Raw genomic sequence first — 12,080 nt, 5'->3', positions numbered from 1 at the left:
ATATATATATATTTTTGCATATTTAAACAAGTATTTTCATGAATTAATGTGGAAATGGGACAGAACAAAGTTATCAGTGCACACCTTAGAAAGTAGCATGGACACCAATTCACCCCCCTCCTAGTTGCATCCCATTATTGCTTTGCATCTCTGCAACCGGTTTAATTGCACATGTTCACTGTGATTACACTGTGAATTTGTTACTCCTTTTTGGGTGTGGGTGTACACTTTGCAATAGGATGGCAATAGTTGTGGTGATCTAATAAAAAACAGCAAACTCAGATGTGTGATATGATGCACCTGTATGTGCTCAGCACACACATACACATGAACAGTTAATGTGAAGTGTAGTATGCTAGTGTGGAGAAAGTTGTTTAGCTTGGTTTTGGCCATTGAATGAAATAGAATCCTATGTCACAGCCAACGCTGTTGGTCATTCAGTGCAGGTGTGATTGTTAGCTTGTTGTCTTTCAAGGTATCTGGGAGCCCTGGCTATTGGGTTTCTCTTTCTTTGCCTGGATATGTCACTATTAACCCAAGAAGCTGAGGATGGCAGACTTCTAAATATGTCTGACCCCAATTTCCTTGTTTTCATCCAGCTATAATTCCATAGATGATTCAAGCGATTAATGAGATGCCCTCCTTGACACACACACACACACACACACACCACTTCTCTCTCTCCCTGTTCCCACTATTATGATTGAAGTGCACCTTCTTCAGTTCTCCCCCTTTTTGCTTAGATTCCAGGAGCCACAGAAGCTGCTGAGCAAAAAGAGAGAAGCAATAATGAAGAATACCACGTGGAACTTCTTCAAATGCTGAATAAGCTGTTGCTGGCTTGCACATTTTGTAATAAGAGTGTTCCCCAACATTAAGCCTGCATTGGAATACCCTTTCTTTTGGCTGCATTTTACAAAACAGTACATTATGTGCATAATAGAAGAAGTTGAGTTGCATGTGGCGTGGGGAAGGGTTAACCCAGATTTTGGGCAGGACTGTTTGTTTAAAATATTGTTATACTCCCTTTAAAGACAAAAGTCCTCTCAATATGGCTTATGAATGACATATGTAGAACAATGGTTGGCATCCGTCTGTCTCAGGAGACAATGGAAGACACACGGAACAAGAAGAGCATAATATACATTTAACTTAAGGTGGCAGCATAACTATTACAGACACAAATGTCTGTCCTAACCTGAGAATAGTAGTGTACATCCATTCTTTATGCCCCCTTCTCTTCAATTTGTTTCCCAGGTTAACTGCAGCATCAAGAAGTTCTCTTCCCTGCTGTAAACTACCTGCCAACTTCTGAGATGTTTGCCACTGTCTCATGGAGTCAGATTAGTGTCATCAGCTGGGTGACCCAACCTTTTATTTGCCTCACTGTGTACCATGAAGCACTCAACCTTCTGAAGTGCCAGCCACAGCTCTCTAGACCAGGAGCCAACTCTGGTTCAATTTTTGACTGTTTTCCGCTTGCTTTCATCTACTAACCATTATTCCCACTCCTTTTGAATTCATGGAGCATCATTTTAATGTTCTCTGAGAGTACTGCACCACCACACAGTTGCTCCTATTTCCCTTGATCTTGGAACTACCCAGGAGGGCCCAGAGCACAGCAGCAAACCGCTAGAAAGCATTGCATAAGGTTTTCAGACTATTATGTGCTCTCTCTGCCATTTCACTTAAAAAAAAAATCCACATTCCTCTGCTTTTACATCTGTGTTTTACAGTTCCAGCAGCATTCTGAGTCTTCAAAATTGGACCTTTCAAACAGTAATTCTTTATCCTTTGCCAGATTGCAAACGGCATTTCTAAATTTTTAATAGAATTTGTAATCGTTGTTGTTCCAGAAATGCTGTCTCTTCTTTCCCTTCAAATTCCGCCAGTCATGTGGACTTTCTGCCAAGAGAGAGAGAGAGAGAGAGAAAAAAAAATTGGTAGTGAAAAAGAGTCATCAAGTGATGACTAGGGATGGGTGAATCTATCAGTTTCATTTTCTCTCGTTTTCTCACTTTCCCTAATCTTAACTTTTGTTCTCCACCTTTTCACATCAGTTTGTGATTTATTTATTCTTTGACACAAAGAAACCCCTAATGAAAAATTCACCAGCATTTTAGTGAGGCCAGCACCAGCAGCTGGAACTTCCTGGATGCTGAAGAAGAGGATTCATTCTCACACCACTTTCCTTTTCTTGATGTCTGCCTTCTCTGGGGTAGAGGTGAGGAAGCCAGTTGTAAATCATCTAGCCTGCTGAGAAGACCTCTCTCCCTCCAGTTTTATTCATTTATGGCCTGCAAATTTTCATTTTGTCCAATGCTTGTGTACTTGTAATGTTGAATTTATTATTAAGCTCATTCTGAAAAGGTGGCATATACATTAACTTGACTAACTAAAAAAAAATGGAAAATCCAAACTGGAATATGGATACCTATCTTCTTCCTCTGGACTGGGAAGCAGTGTGCCTCTACCATTCTACCATTGTGAAGTAACAACTGTGGGAGAGTGCTGTTGCCCTCATGTCCTGCCTGCGGGCTTTCTAGAGGCATCTGGTTGACCATAGTTGGAAATGGGATGCTGGACTAGACAAGACTTTGGCTTGGTCCAGGGGGCTATTATTGTATTCTTAAGTATCCACTATATGGTACTATGTGGTTTGGCACTGGACATTTTTTGAATATGTACCTATTATCTGGTATTTTTGGTCCTTGATTAGCTACATTAGCAAAATCATCAGTATTCTGGCTTGAAATTTGTTTTCCATGAACCCTCTCGCTTGCTTTCCCTAAAATTGGCTCTCTATCAGAGTGCATTGCATACTCGTGGTAAACAAATGTAAATAAAGTTGTACATGGCTAAAGTTAGCTACAGAATGTGAAAGTGTATTCACCCAGCTTTGGGAGGCTGGACTTAATGTTGTTTTGCCTACTGTCATCTCATTGTTCTTAGAGAGACAACAGAAGTTCACAGCCAGTACCAGTGCTATTTTGCTAGATGCTTTCCCATTGAGAGGTCCAGGTGAAATTGTGATTATGAGTGGGGCAGGGAGAAGGATGGGGAGGGTGCAAGCATGGGGCTGCATACTGGCATCACTGCTTGGGGACATCCTCTTTAGTCTCCAGTTGTCACCCAACCTGCCCTCTTTTTGATATAAGTACAGGATTTGCTGGTTGCTTTAACGCGAACAAGCAGTAATTTTTGCCTTGCACTGAAATTTGCTGGATAGTGCAGGGTGAAGAACAGGGAGGTTATTAGGCAGTCAGTGTTGGTGTTTAAAACAGCTGGTTTGGCCACTTGGCAGGAATCTGAGGCGAAAGGGAATGGGAATAGGAAAGAGGAATAAGTGAGCATCCTGTGGCACTTTTCCAGGTGAATTGTGATTATCAAGACTTGCACACGAACCTTGGTGACTCATGGACAGCGTACGGACCACTGTTGTGGCTTTTAACACTCGCTCAGTGTTATGGGTCACCAAGGATATAATAATTAAGAAGTTTTCCTCACCTGAAGAGGTGTGGCATGGGAAAGGTAGGACATCTTCAGCAAGCAGAATGGCTCACCTATAATATTGGGCTTTGTATTCTATTCCTGCACATGTTCAGTTCAAGCAGAGCCATTAGATTATTAAAATTTATCCCAACTAGTGGCTCTTTATTTCCCTCCTTCACTTTCAGACTGCATGGTAATTTAGGCTGCAGTCTTCATTCCACTTACCTATGAGTAAGCCATTTGAGTATTACTTGAGGAAATCAAGGAGTATCAAAATCAAATCAAATGGCATAAGATTTTATTAAAATAGAAATGCCACTGGACAGATTAGAAAGAAGACGAAGAAGCCCTAGAAGATACTTGTTCACATTCTTCCTTTCTGTGGGAATGGGAAGGAGTATTAAGAGGAAAATTCATTAATGGAAATATTCAATAACTGAAAGAAGGTAAAGATTCATGGAGGTAAATGTTCACCCCAGAGATGAATGGAGTCTGATGGATTCCAGAGAGCTTTGATGTTGTTTTGGGGTTGGTTTTTTTAACCAACCGGCATGGCTGGTGCTCCTACCAAAGTCCTGGTCAATTGGTAGAATATGGAGATGGCCCTGGTGGTTGGCATGGTTACTCCTGAGCATTAGCTTCTGTTTAGTAGAGCTTTAGCATTTCCATGTGGTACATCTGAGCTGAGGATGAGGCAAGTTGAAAGATGATAGGGAATGAAGCCGACAAATCCAGCTCAACACAAGTAAGAGTTCATTATTGAGCTGACTCTGTGGTGGTAAAGGTGAAGAAGTACCAAACGGTGGTGGAGGAGGACCATTGTTTAATACCATTGTTGTGTGTTTCCTAGAAGCATTTGATTGATCACTGTGGGAAGCAGGATGCTGGGCTAGATGGACATTTTGGTAACGTACAGGGTTATGAGTCCTACGTGGGCCTCACATTATATTTGACTTTACAAGCTTGTTTGGTGGGCTTTCAAGACAAATTTGGTGGTATATTTCACCCAAAAGGTTGCAGATCTATTTAAATTTGGGGAAATGCTTCTATAATCTAGACACAGCTGAAGCATTCTAACTGGTTTTTATGGTATTTATCTACAAGTTGCCAGCAAACCTTGGCACTAAATATACTATCAAAGATTGTACCCATTGCTGCTGTTCCACTAGCTCAGATGACTTCCACTTGCACAACATAACTATCCCTTCCCCCTCCCCTCCCCTCCCACTCCCCCATATACCTTCAGAATCTGCTCCAGAGAGCTGGAGGACCATCTGCATGGTTGGAACTCTGCATGCACAGCATTGCATGGAATCCCAAGAAGATTTAAAAAAACCACCTTAAAACCACAAGACCTGCATCTGTGTCAATCAATGGCCTGCTGTGGAAAGTGCCCCACTCTGGATAATTTTCTTCATATATTTGATACTTTGCAAAAATGGTAAGAAATTTCAAGGAATGCTGGTTTCTTCAGCCCTGTAAAACCACCCGAGGCATACTCCTAAAATGCAGTGATTGCCATGTATTATATTTTCTGTACAGATTTGTCATAGAGTGAAAACCACACGTACATAATGACATATCTGCTGCTTCTGTCCTTCTCCTCTTGACTATTCACTTTCCATAAAATGTAAAGTACATTAAATAGGTATAGAGTTAGGTGACAGGTCAGATAAGACTGAACAGAAATAATAACTAAAATAATAGTAATCTTGTCAGTGTGTTGCTACTGCTATGTAAAGTGATAATATCTGAATCCTGGTCATGAGATTCACTGTTCTCTACATCATATGTCATTCAATATTTGCAGAAATGCCTCATGGTGCAGTAGTTAATAAACTACTCAAATTGATTACAGATTTCCCCCCCTCCCACCCACATATTCAAAACATGTTCCCATTTCACTTTTTCATAAGCCTGCCTTTTCTCATTTGCGTGTTCAGACCCAGAGACCTCCCCCCTAATTAAATTCACACTTGACTCAAATTTTAGTTTGGTTTTTGGCAGAATTTAGGCTGCAGCTTTATTGATTACAGAAGGTGCTCTCGTTTGACTAGCTCCCTGCACCCTTGCAGGGAGCACTGACCCAGGGCACCAGCATAGGTCAGCCAAGGGTGAACACCTGGGTAAGTGAAAAGCCGGGAACAGACTATGTTCACCACCCAAATGCCCCCCTGGACTCAGGCATGGGCACAACCCGCTCTCAGGGGTTGACCAAACCATTTGAATCCCTGGATTCCTTTAACGGAATACCCTTTACATAGGGATGGTGAGAGCGTTCCCCCATCCCTATCACCTGAACCAGGATCTATCTGTCACACGAACACCCACGCTCACCACCAACCACTCACACCTGCAACCAATCCCTTAACCCTGCTGACACAGAGGTCAGCCACAGATCATTCCCAGTCACAGACAGATGAACCCCATCATGCCTGTAAAGGGACGCATCAAGGAAGGTAATGTCTGGGTGACAGATCACCGTCCCGCCCAAAGCCAGAATCTTCTTGGCCACTGAGCTCTGGACGTGTCTCTTGGCCCTCTCACTGGCAGCTGGGCATTGGCTACCATGACACACACGTCACTGCAACAGCTGCGACCAAAAAATTTTGAGTCCAGGAAGAGCTGCCTTCAACTCATCCAAGTCCTCCTGCATGCGGGTCTGCAGGCTCAAGCCGGGAGCTTCCTGCAAATCGTTCTTGCCCAGCTGCACCACCATCGCCGCAGGCGTGCCTTCTGAGACACCTTTGCTTGCTCCTCCCAACGCATTCCTCGTCTGGACACCCAGGACACACACACATGGTTGGGGAGTCTGAGCCTGCGTCCGAATCCAGACTCCGTTGCCCTCCTGCCAGCCCAGTGGACAATGCTGTGCCTGACTATCCAGATGTGCAGGGTAGGCGGACCTAGGAATAAACAAAACAACATTAATAACTGCACCTCAATGCCGCATCCAGACATAACCCCTATATGCATCAGATTTCCAGCGGCCCAGATCCTTGATCCTGTCAACGGACAAGCCCCTGTGTGCAGCAGTAGTAGCTGTACCAATGCAGAAAGAATGAGGTGCAAACTCACTGGCCAGCAGGCCACATGCTGCCACCGCCTTGCGCATTACTGCAGCAAATTGATGCCTCTTTAACAGGGACCCATCCTCATGAACCAGGAAGGGACCACCCCCAGACGGGCAAAGTGACAAATATCTCTTGGCATCTTTCACTGGACAAGGGCCGGGCTTACCAGTGGCAGGCAGCCTCATCAAGGCACCTCTGCCCAACTGGTCCTTTTTGGAATTTCGAATAGTGAGCACCAGCTCAGCATCAGAAAGCTGAACGCCCTGCAAAAGCAAGCCCCTGGGAGCCCTTCTCTGTGCTGACTCCAGCACCACTTCGCCAACATGCAGTGCACCGAAAAGTGCTATAGAAAAGGCTGCCTCAAAGAGTCTTGCCTCATAAATCGACCAGCAGACAAGTCGTAACTTGCTGCGCACCAAGAACAAAATGTCAAATGTGACCAGCCTCCTCCTACCTGGTGACTTTGGTGGCTGCAACCTGGCCCAACCCTCAAGAGCCTTGCACACTACAAACTTTGTACAAGGATCTCTGTAATAGAGGGATTTACAGAAAAATGAAATGGCAGAAGACTGAATTCTGATGGTCTTTACAGCATGACCCATATATCGCAGGTGAGCCAAATACTGCAACACCTGATGTGTGGATGGCGACACTGTACTGTCAATCATCAAGTGCTGTGCTCTGAAAGCTAAAAAGTCCACCCAGGCCTTCTTATAAGACCTCAAAGTGGAAGGAGAAACAGAAGCTACTACTCCCTGAAATCAAATTGCAGATTCAAAGTATCCTGCCACAAGGATACACCATTGAACTCCTTCAAGGAATTCAAGCCACACCTCAAGGTCCGACCTGACCTTACTGGGCAAACGCACCCGATGATGGGGTGACCGCAAGCCTGCAGAAAGTCTTGCTAAGTGTGCACAAAAAGGGTGACCAGGGGCAACCACCCTGCAAGCGAAATTCAAATGGCCCAACAGAGACTGAATCTACCTCAAGGTAACCTTGTCCCATGGCAAAAATTCCATCATGATGTCACGCAGGGCCACCTATTTTCCTTCAGGCAAAGAGGAAGTTTGTGCCACAGTATCCAGCTGCCAAGGGAACACCCAACTCCTTGGTTAGGTTGTTAAATGAATGCAGTAATTCATTTAACAATTTTTCAGAATTGGCTGCAGAACGTAGCAAAAAGTCATCGAGGTAATGGGTCACCTCCCTTAAACCTGTCTTGGTATGCAAAGTCCAGTCCAAAAATGTACTAAAGGCTTTAAAAGTTGCACAAGATATAGCAGCCCATTGGCATGGCCTTATCCACATAATATGCTCCATCCAACAGGAAGCCAAGCAACTTAAAATCAAGTGGATGGACAGGAAGTAAGCGGAACACAGATTCCACATCACACTTTGCCAAAAGTGCACCCTTCTGAAAGCTCCTAATCAACTTGACCGCTTGGTCAAAGGTGGCATACTTGACAGAACAAAACTCAGGAGGGATAGCATCATTTACTGATGAACCCTGTGGGTAAGATAAATTGTGAATTAAGTGAAATTCCCCAGGGCCTTCTTGGGCACCACACCCAAAGGGGAAAGGTGCAAATCCGGGTAAGGAGGGCACTCAAATGGTCCAGCCATCCTTCCCAACACTAATTCCTTCCTGATCTTTTTCTTGGCATAATAATAATAATAATAATAATAATAATAATTTTATTTATACCCCGCCCTCCCCAGCCAAGACCAGGCTCAGGGCAGCTAAACACCAGGTATAAAAACAATTGATTAAAATACAACTTAAAAACAAGATTAAAACACAACATTAAAATGCAGCCTCATTTCAGTAGAAACTCAAATCAAAAACTTTTGGGGGATGAAAACGTCAAGTCTTCACCAATCAACAGGCAGCGGCAAGCTCCGCAACCAGGAGCGCTATCATGCATTGGGTAGTCTAGAAGTGATTTTCAAGGACAAAGGGATACTAGGAAAGGTGAACCAACGACCTGATTGGACATAGCAATCTGTGTTCTTAGAAAGGCAAGAGGTAGACATATGTTAATATGTACATAGATTCTACAGGTAGATAAATCTCAGTGGAAATACCAGATGTTCAATCCTGCTACAGGCAGCCCAAAATCTGTTGCTGTCTACTGCAGTGCAATGGATTGTGAAGTCTTGTTTTTCTGCATCTCAAGGAAACTGTACACGGGTGCATTTTAACCCCCCCCCCCAAATCAGCATATTAAAAACAACATGCTTCTACTGTGTATATTTTAATTGTATGCCACACAGAAACATAAACACCAGATCAGCTTTTTAAAATAGCCACCCCTCCCAACATTGTTACAAATGATTAAAGAAAACAAAAAACCCTTGACAAATCTAAGATAAATACAACCTTTTATGGCAAGTCCCAGTGGACTAAACCTAAGTCTGAATTAATTATGTTCAACTATATATGGCATGTTGTGGTATCTACATTCACTAAGAACAGTACTCTTCTTAATGGCTCAGACATCTCCAGAGGATTGTAGAAGGGATATCAAACACTTCTCCTTGCCCTTCAAGACTTTCTTCCTGTGTGGTATAGTTCTAGATCACTGCTAGCCAAACTGGACCATTTTTATAGCCATAAAAGGACTGAGCACAGAATACTCAGGTCTGCAGAATGGGAAAGGGGAAGACATTTAATAAAGATTCTTTTATAAAAGGTGAAAGGTAAAGGACCCCTGGATGGTTAAGTCCAGTGAAAGGTGACTATGGGGTGCGGCGCTCATCTCACTTCAGGCTGAGCGAGCCGGTGTTTGTCCACAGAAACCTTTCCGGGTCATGTGGCCAGCATGACTAAACTGCTTCTGGCACAACGGAACACCATGACAGAAGCCAGAGAGCCCGGAAATGCTGTTTACCTTCCTGCCACAGTGGTACCTATTTATCTACTTGCACTGGTATGCTTTCGAACTGCTAGATTGGAAGAAGCTGGGACAGAGCAATGGGTGCTCACTCCGTTGCGGGGATTTGAACCTCCAACCTTCCCATCAGCAAGCCCAAGAGGCTCAGTGGTTCAGACCACAGCACCACCTGCCTCCCAAAAATTCTTTTATAGGTCAAGGCCAACCAGCAACTTTTCTTTTCCTGTCCTCTGTTTTCTTTCTCCCCTGCCCCACCACTGACACACAAACATTTAGTGATTAGACTGCTCTCAATCATAGACTTGATAGACTCGAACAGTTGGCCTAACTTTTGGGTTCTTATCTCCAACCTCCCTCCCTCTGCCAATGGCTCAGCTGCCTTCATCACTCTGCAAGCTCACAAGTTCCTGTCAGACAGTTTGAGGGTTTAAAATTTCTTTCTTATAATTCAGAAGCATATCATACCCTCCAACATTTCTCTGATGAAAATAGGGACGTCCCATTCCATAATGATAATTTTACTATTTATACCCCACACATCTTACTGAGTTGCCCCAGCACTCTGGGTAGCTTCCAACGTATATAAAAATATCATTAAACATTAAATATATAAAAAAGCTTCTCTATATAGGATTTCCTTTAGACAGCTCGGGGATTGCATAACTCCATACCCTAAAACATTTCTCTAATGAAAATAGGGACATCCTAATGAAAAGCAGGACATTCCGGGATGAAATCAGAAACCGGGATGGCTTCTCTAAACCAGGGACATCCATGGAAAATAGGGACCCTTGGAGGGTCTGGCATATGTGTTGTTGCACACATGGGTATCTTAATTATTTTGTGTGGCTCTGCTTGCTTCCGAACTGATAGGCCATCATCCAACTTAGTTTGCTATTTGAAGGAAGGATATTGGGAGTGTTGGGCATAGAAGACAAGGTGTTATTATGAGGACCTGGACCAGCTTGCCCCTCCTAATCTGTGTTAAGTTTTTGTTACCAGAGAAGAAAAGCAGCTTGCAGCTTTTATGCTGACTTTATTTTTTTGTTCTCTGTGTGTACATTTACAATTTTGGAAGCTGGTCATCTGATAAGCTTTATCATTCTAAGCTTATCATCCTTATCTTGGAGGTCAGGCATGCTTGGTATTCTGCCCACAGCTGGAATGTCAGGAGGCAAGTGTACAAGCTAAGCCCTGGGCACTGATTTGTAACCATCTCCCTTTTTGTACCTCTTTAAATGACTCAGTGTGCCCTCTTTCCCCCTGTCTTGTAGAATGCAGTATTGGGCCAGAAGACTGGAGCAAGAGATTGATGGCGTGATGAGGATATTTGGTGGTGTTGATCAGCTGAAACGGGTAAGTTTTGCCTTTTCTTTCCTTTCTTTGTGACAATATTTCTGGATAAAGCTGGTTACATCCGGAGAAATAATGGACATTCATTGGTGTCTGGGTTCTCATGTTCATATAGCACCACAGTCTTGGGGTGATGCTGTGTTTGACTCACTCTTGCAACCAGGGAACACCTCACAGTGCTTGCTTTCAATCTGTAAGCTATTAAGAGACTTCAATCACATATGCCTGACATCATCATCATCACTGTTCTAATATATATAGTCACTGACAGCAGCCTCTTGCCCACTCCAACCTCACCCAGTGATTCACTTCAGATGTAATGGGGGAACATGGTATCCTGTTACATTATTGAACCTTTGGCTCCTTCTCCTCTCCTCTTTTACACTTGCAAGGAGGAGAGTGAAAGTAAAAGCTTATGAATTTGTTATTATTATTTCTAATTTATTTTTATTTATCACCTGAGGATCACAGGAAGGGTTACAATATAAAAACACAAAGTACCTGTCAGGGGACAGCCATCGAAAGGGGGGAGGGAGGCAGAAACGTACAGGGAGCCTCCTACTTTGCTGAGCAGTAACACCTTGAGAGCGAAGCCTCAGGCAAAATGGAAGAGGAAAGGAGGGGGGAGGTGAGGCAAAGGCTCACAGAGGTTACTGCGAGCCCCAGCACCACTCCCAGGCAGACTGATAGGGAAACAGACATGCAGCTTCTGTCACCTAGTTTTCGCAAGGGAGTCAAACATAAGGAAAAGAGGAGGAGATTGGGGTTGTCGAGGTTCTTATGCTGGGGGGGGGGTGGAACCGGAAGAACCCACTCTCGGAATCTGCTAGTGACTGAGGCAGGCATGAACTTTGGACTTCTGCACTGTATACATAGTTTGCACCCAATAAAACCGGTAAAAAGGCAGGTCGGAGTCCTGGCTGTTTACTCGTGAGCAACCATACGCATCCCTGACAGTACCTAACATATATAAACACAAAGCTCATAACATAGTCATAAACTAAAACAATAATCTCTCCCCCCCCCCATTTAAAAGGCCTGGGAGAAGAGGAATGTTTTTGCCTGCCACCTAAAGGTGTGTAACAAAGGTGTCAGGTGAGCCTCCCTGGTCAGAGCATTCCACAAATGAAGAGCCACTGCGAAAAAGAAGGAGCTTATTCTTCTGTTATCACCCTCTGAACCTCTCATGATCGTAGGGTCTGGGTCAATCATAGGGAGAGGCAGTTCTTGGGGTAATTGCAGTATTTTAAACTTATCTGCCATC

At 43.8% G+C, this 12,080-nt stretch overlaps 1 protein-coding gene across 4 annotated transcripts in view; it reads left to right on the top strand.

The window, feature by feature from the left end:
• CACNA2D2 (calcium voltage-gated channel auxiliary subunit alpha2delta 2) overlaps window positions 1-12,080 on the top strand; it is a 541,532-nt gene that overhangs the window by 26,678 nt on the left and 502,774 nt on the right. For all 4 annotated transcript variants that reach the window (XM_081850471.1, XM_081850470.1, XM_081850469.1 and 1 more), the window contains one exon: window positions 10,738-10,819. In XM_081850471.1, coding sequence (XP_081706597.1) covers window positions 10,738-10,819 — 82 coding nt within the window. The remainder of the gene's footprint in view (window positions 1-10,737; window positions 10,820-12,080) is intronic.

The sequence above is a fragment of the Podarcis erhardii genome (genome assembly GCF_964252035.2).
Source record: "Podarcis erhardii genome assembly, chromosome: 2".
Classification (NCBI taxonomy): domain Eukaryota; kingdom Metazoa; phylum Chordata; class Lepidosauria; order Squamata; family Lacertidae; genus Podarcis; species Podarcis erhardii.
The sequence above is the reverse complement of the archived record's forward strand: the minus strand, read 5'-3'. Positions and strand labels throughout refer to the sequence as shown.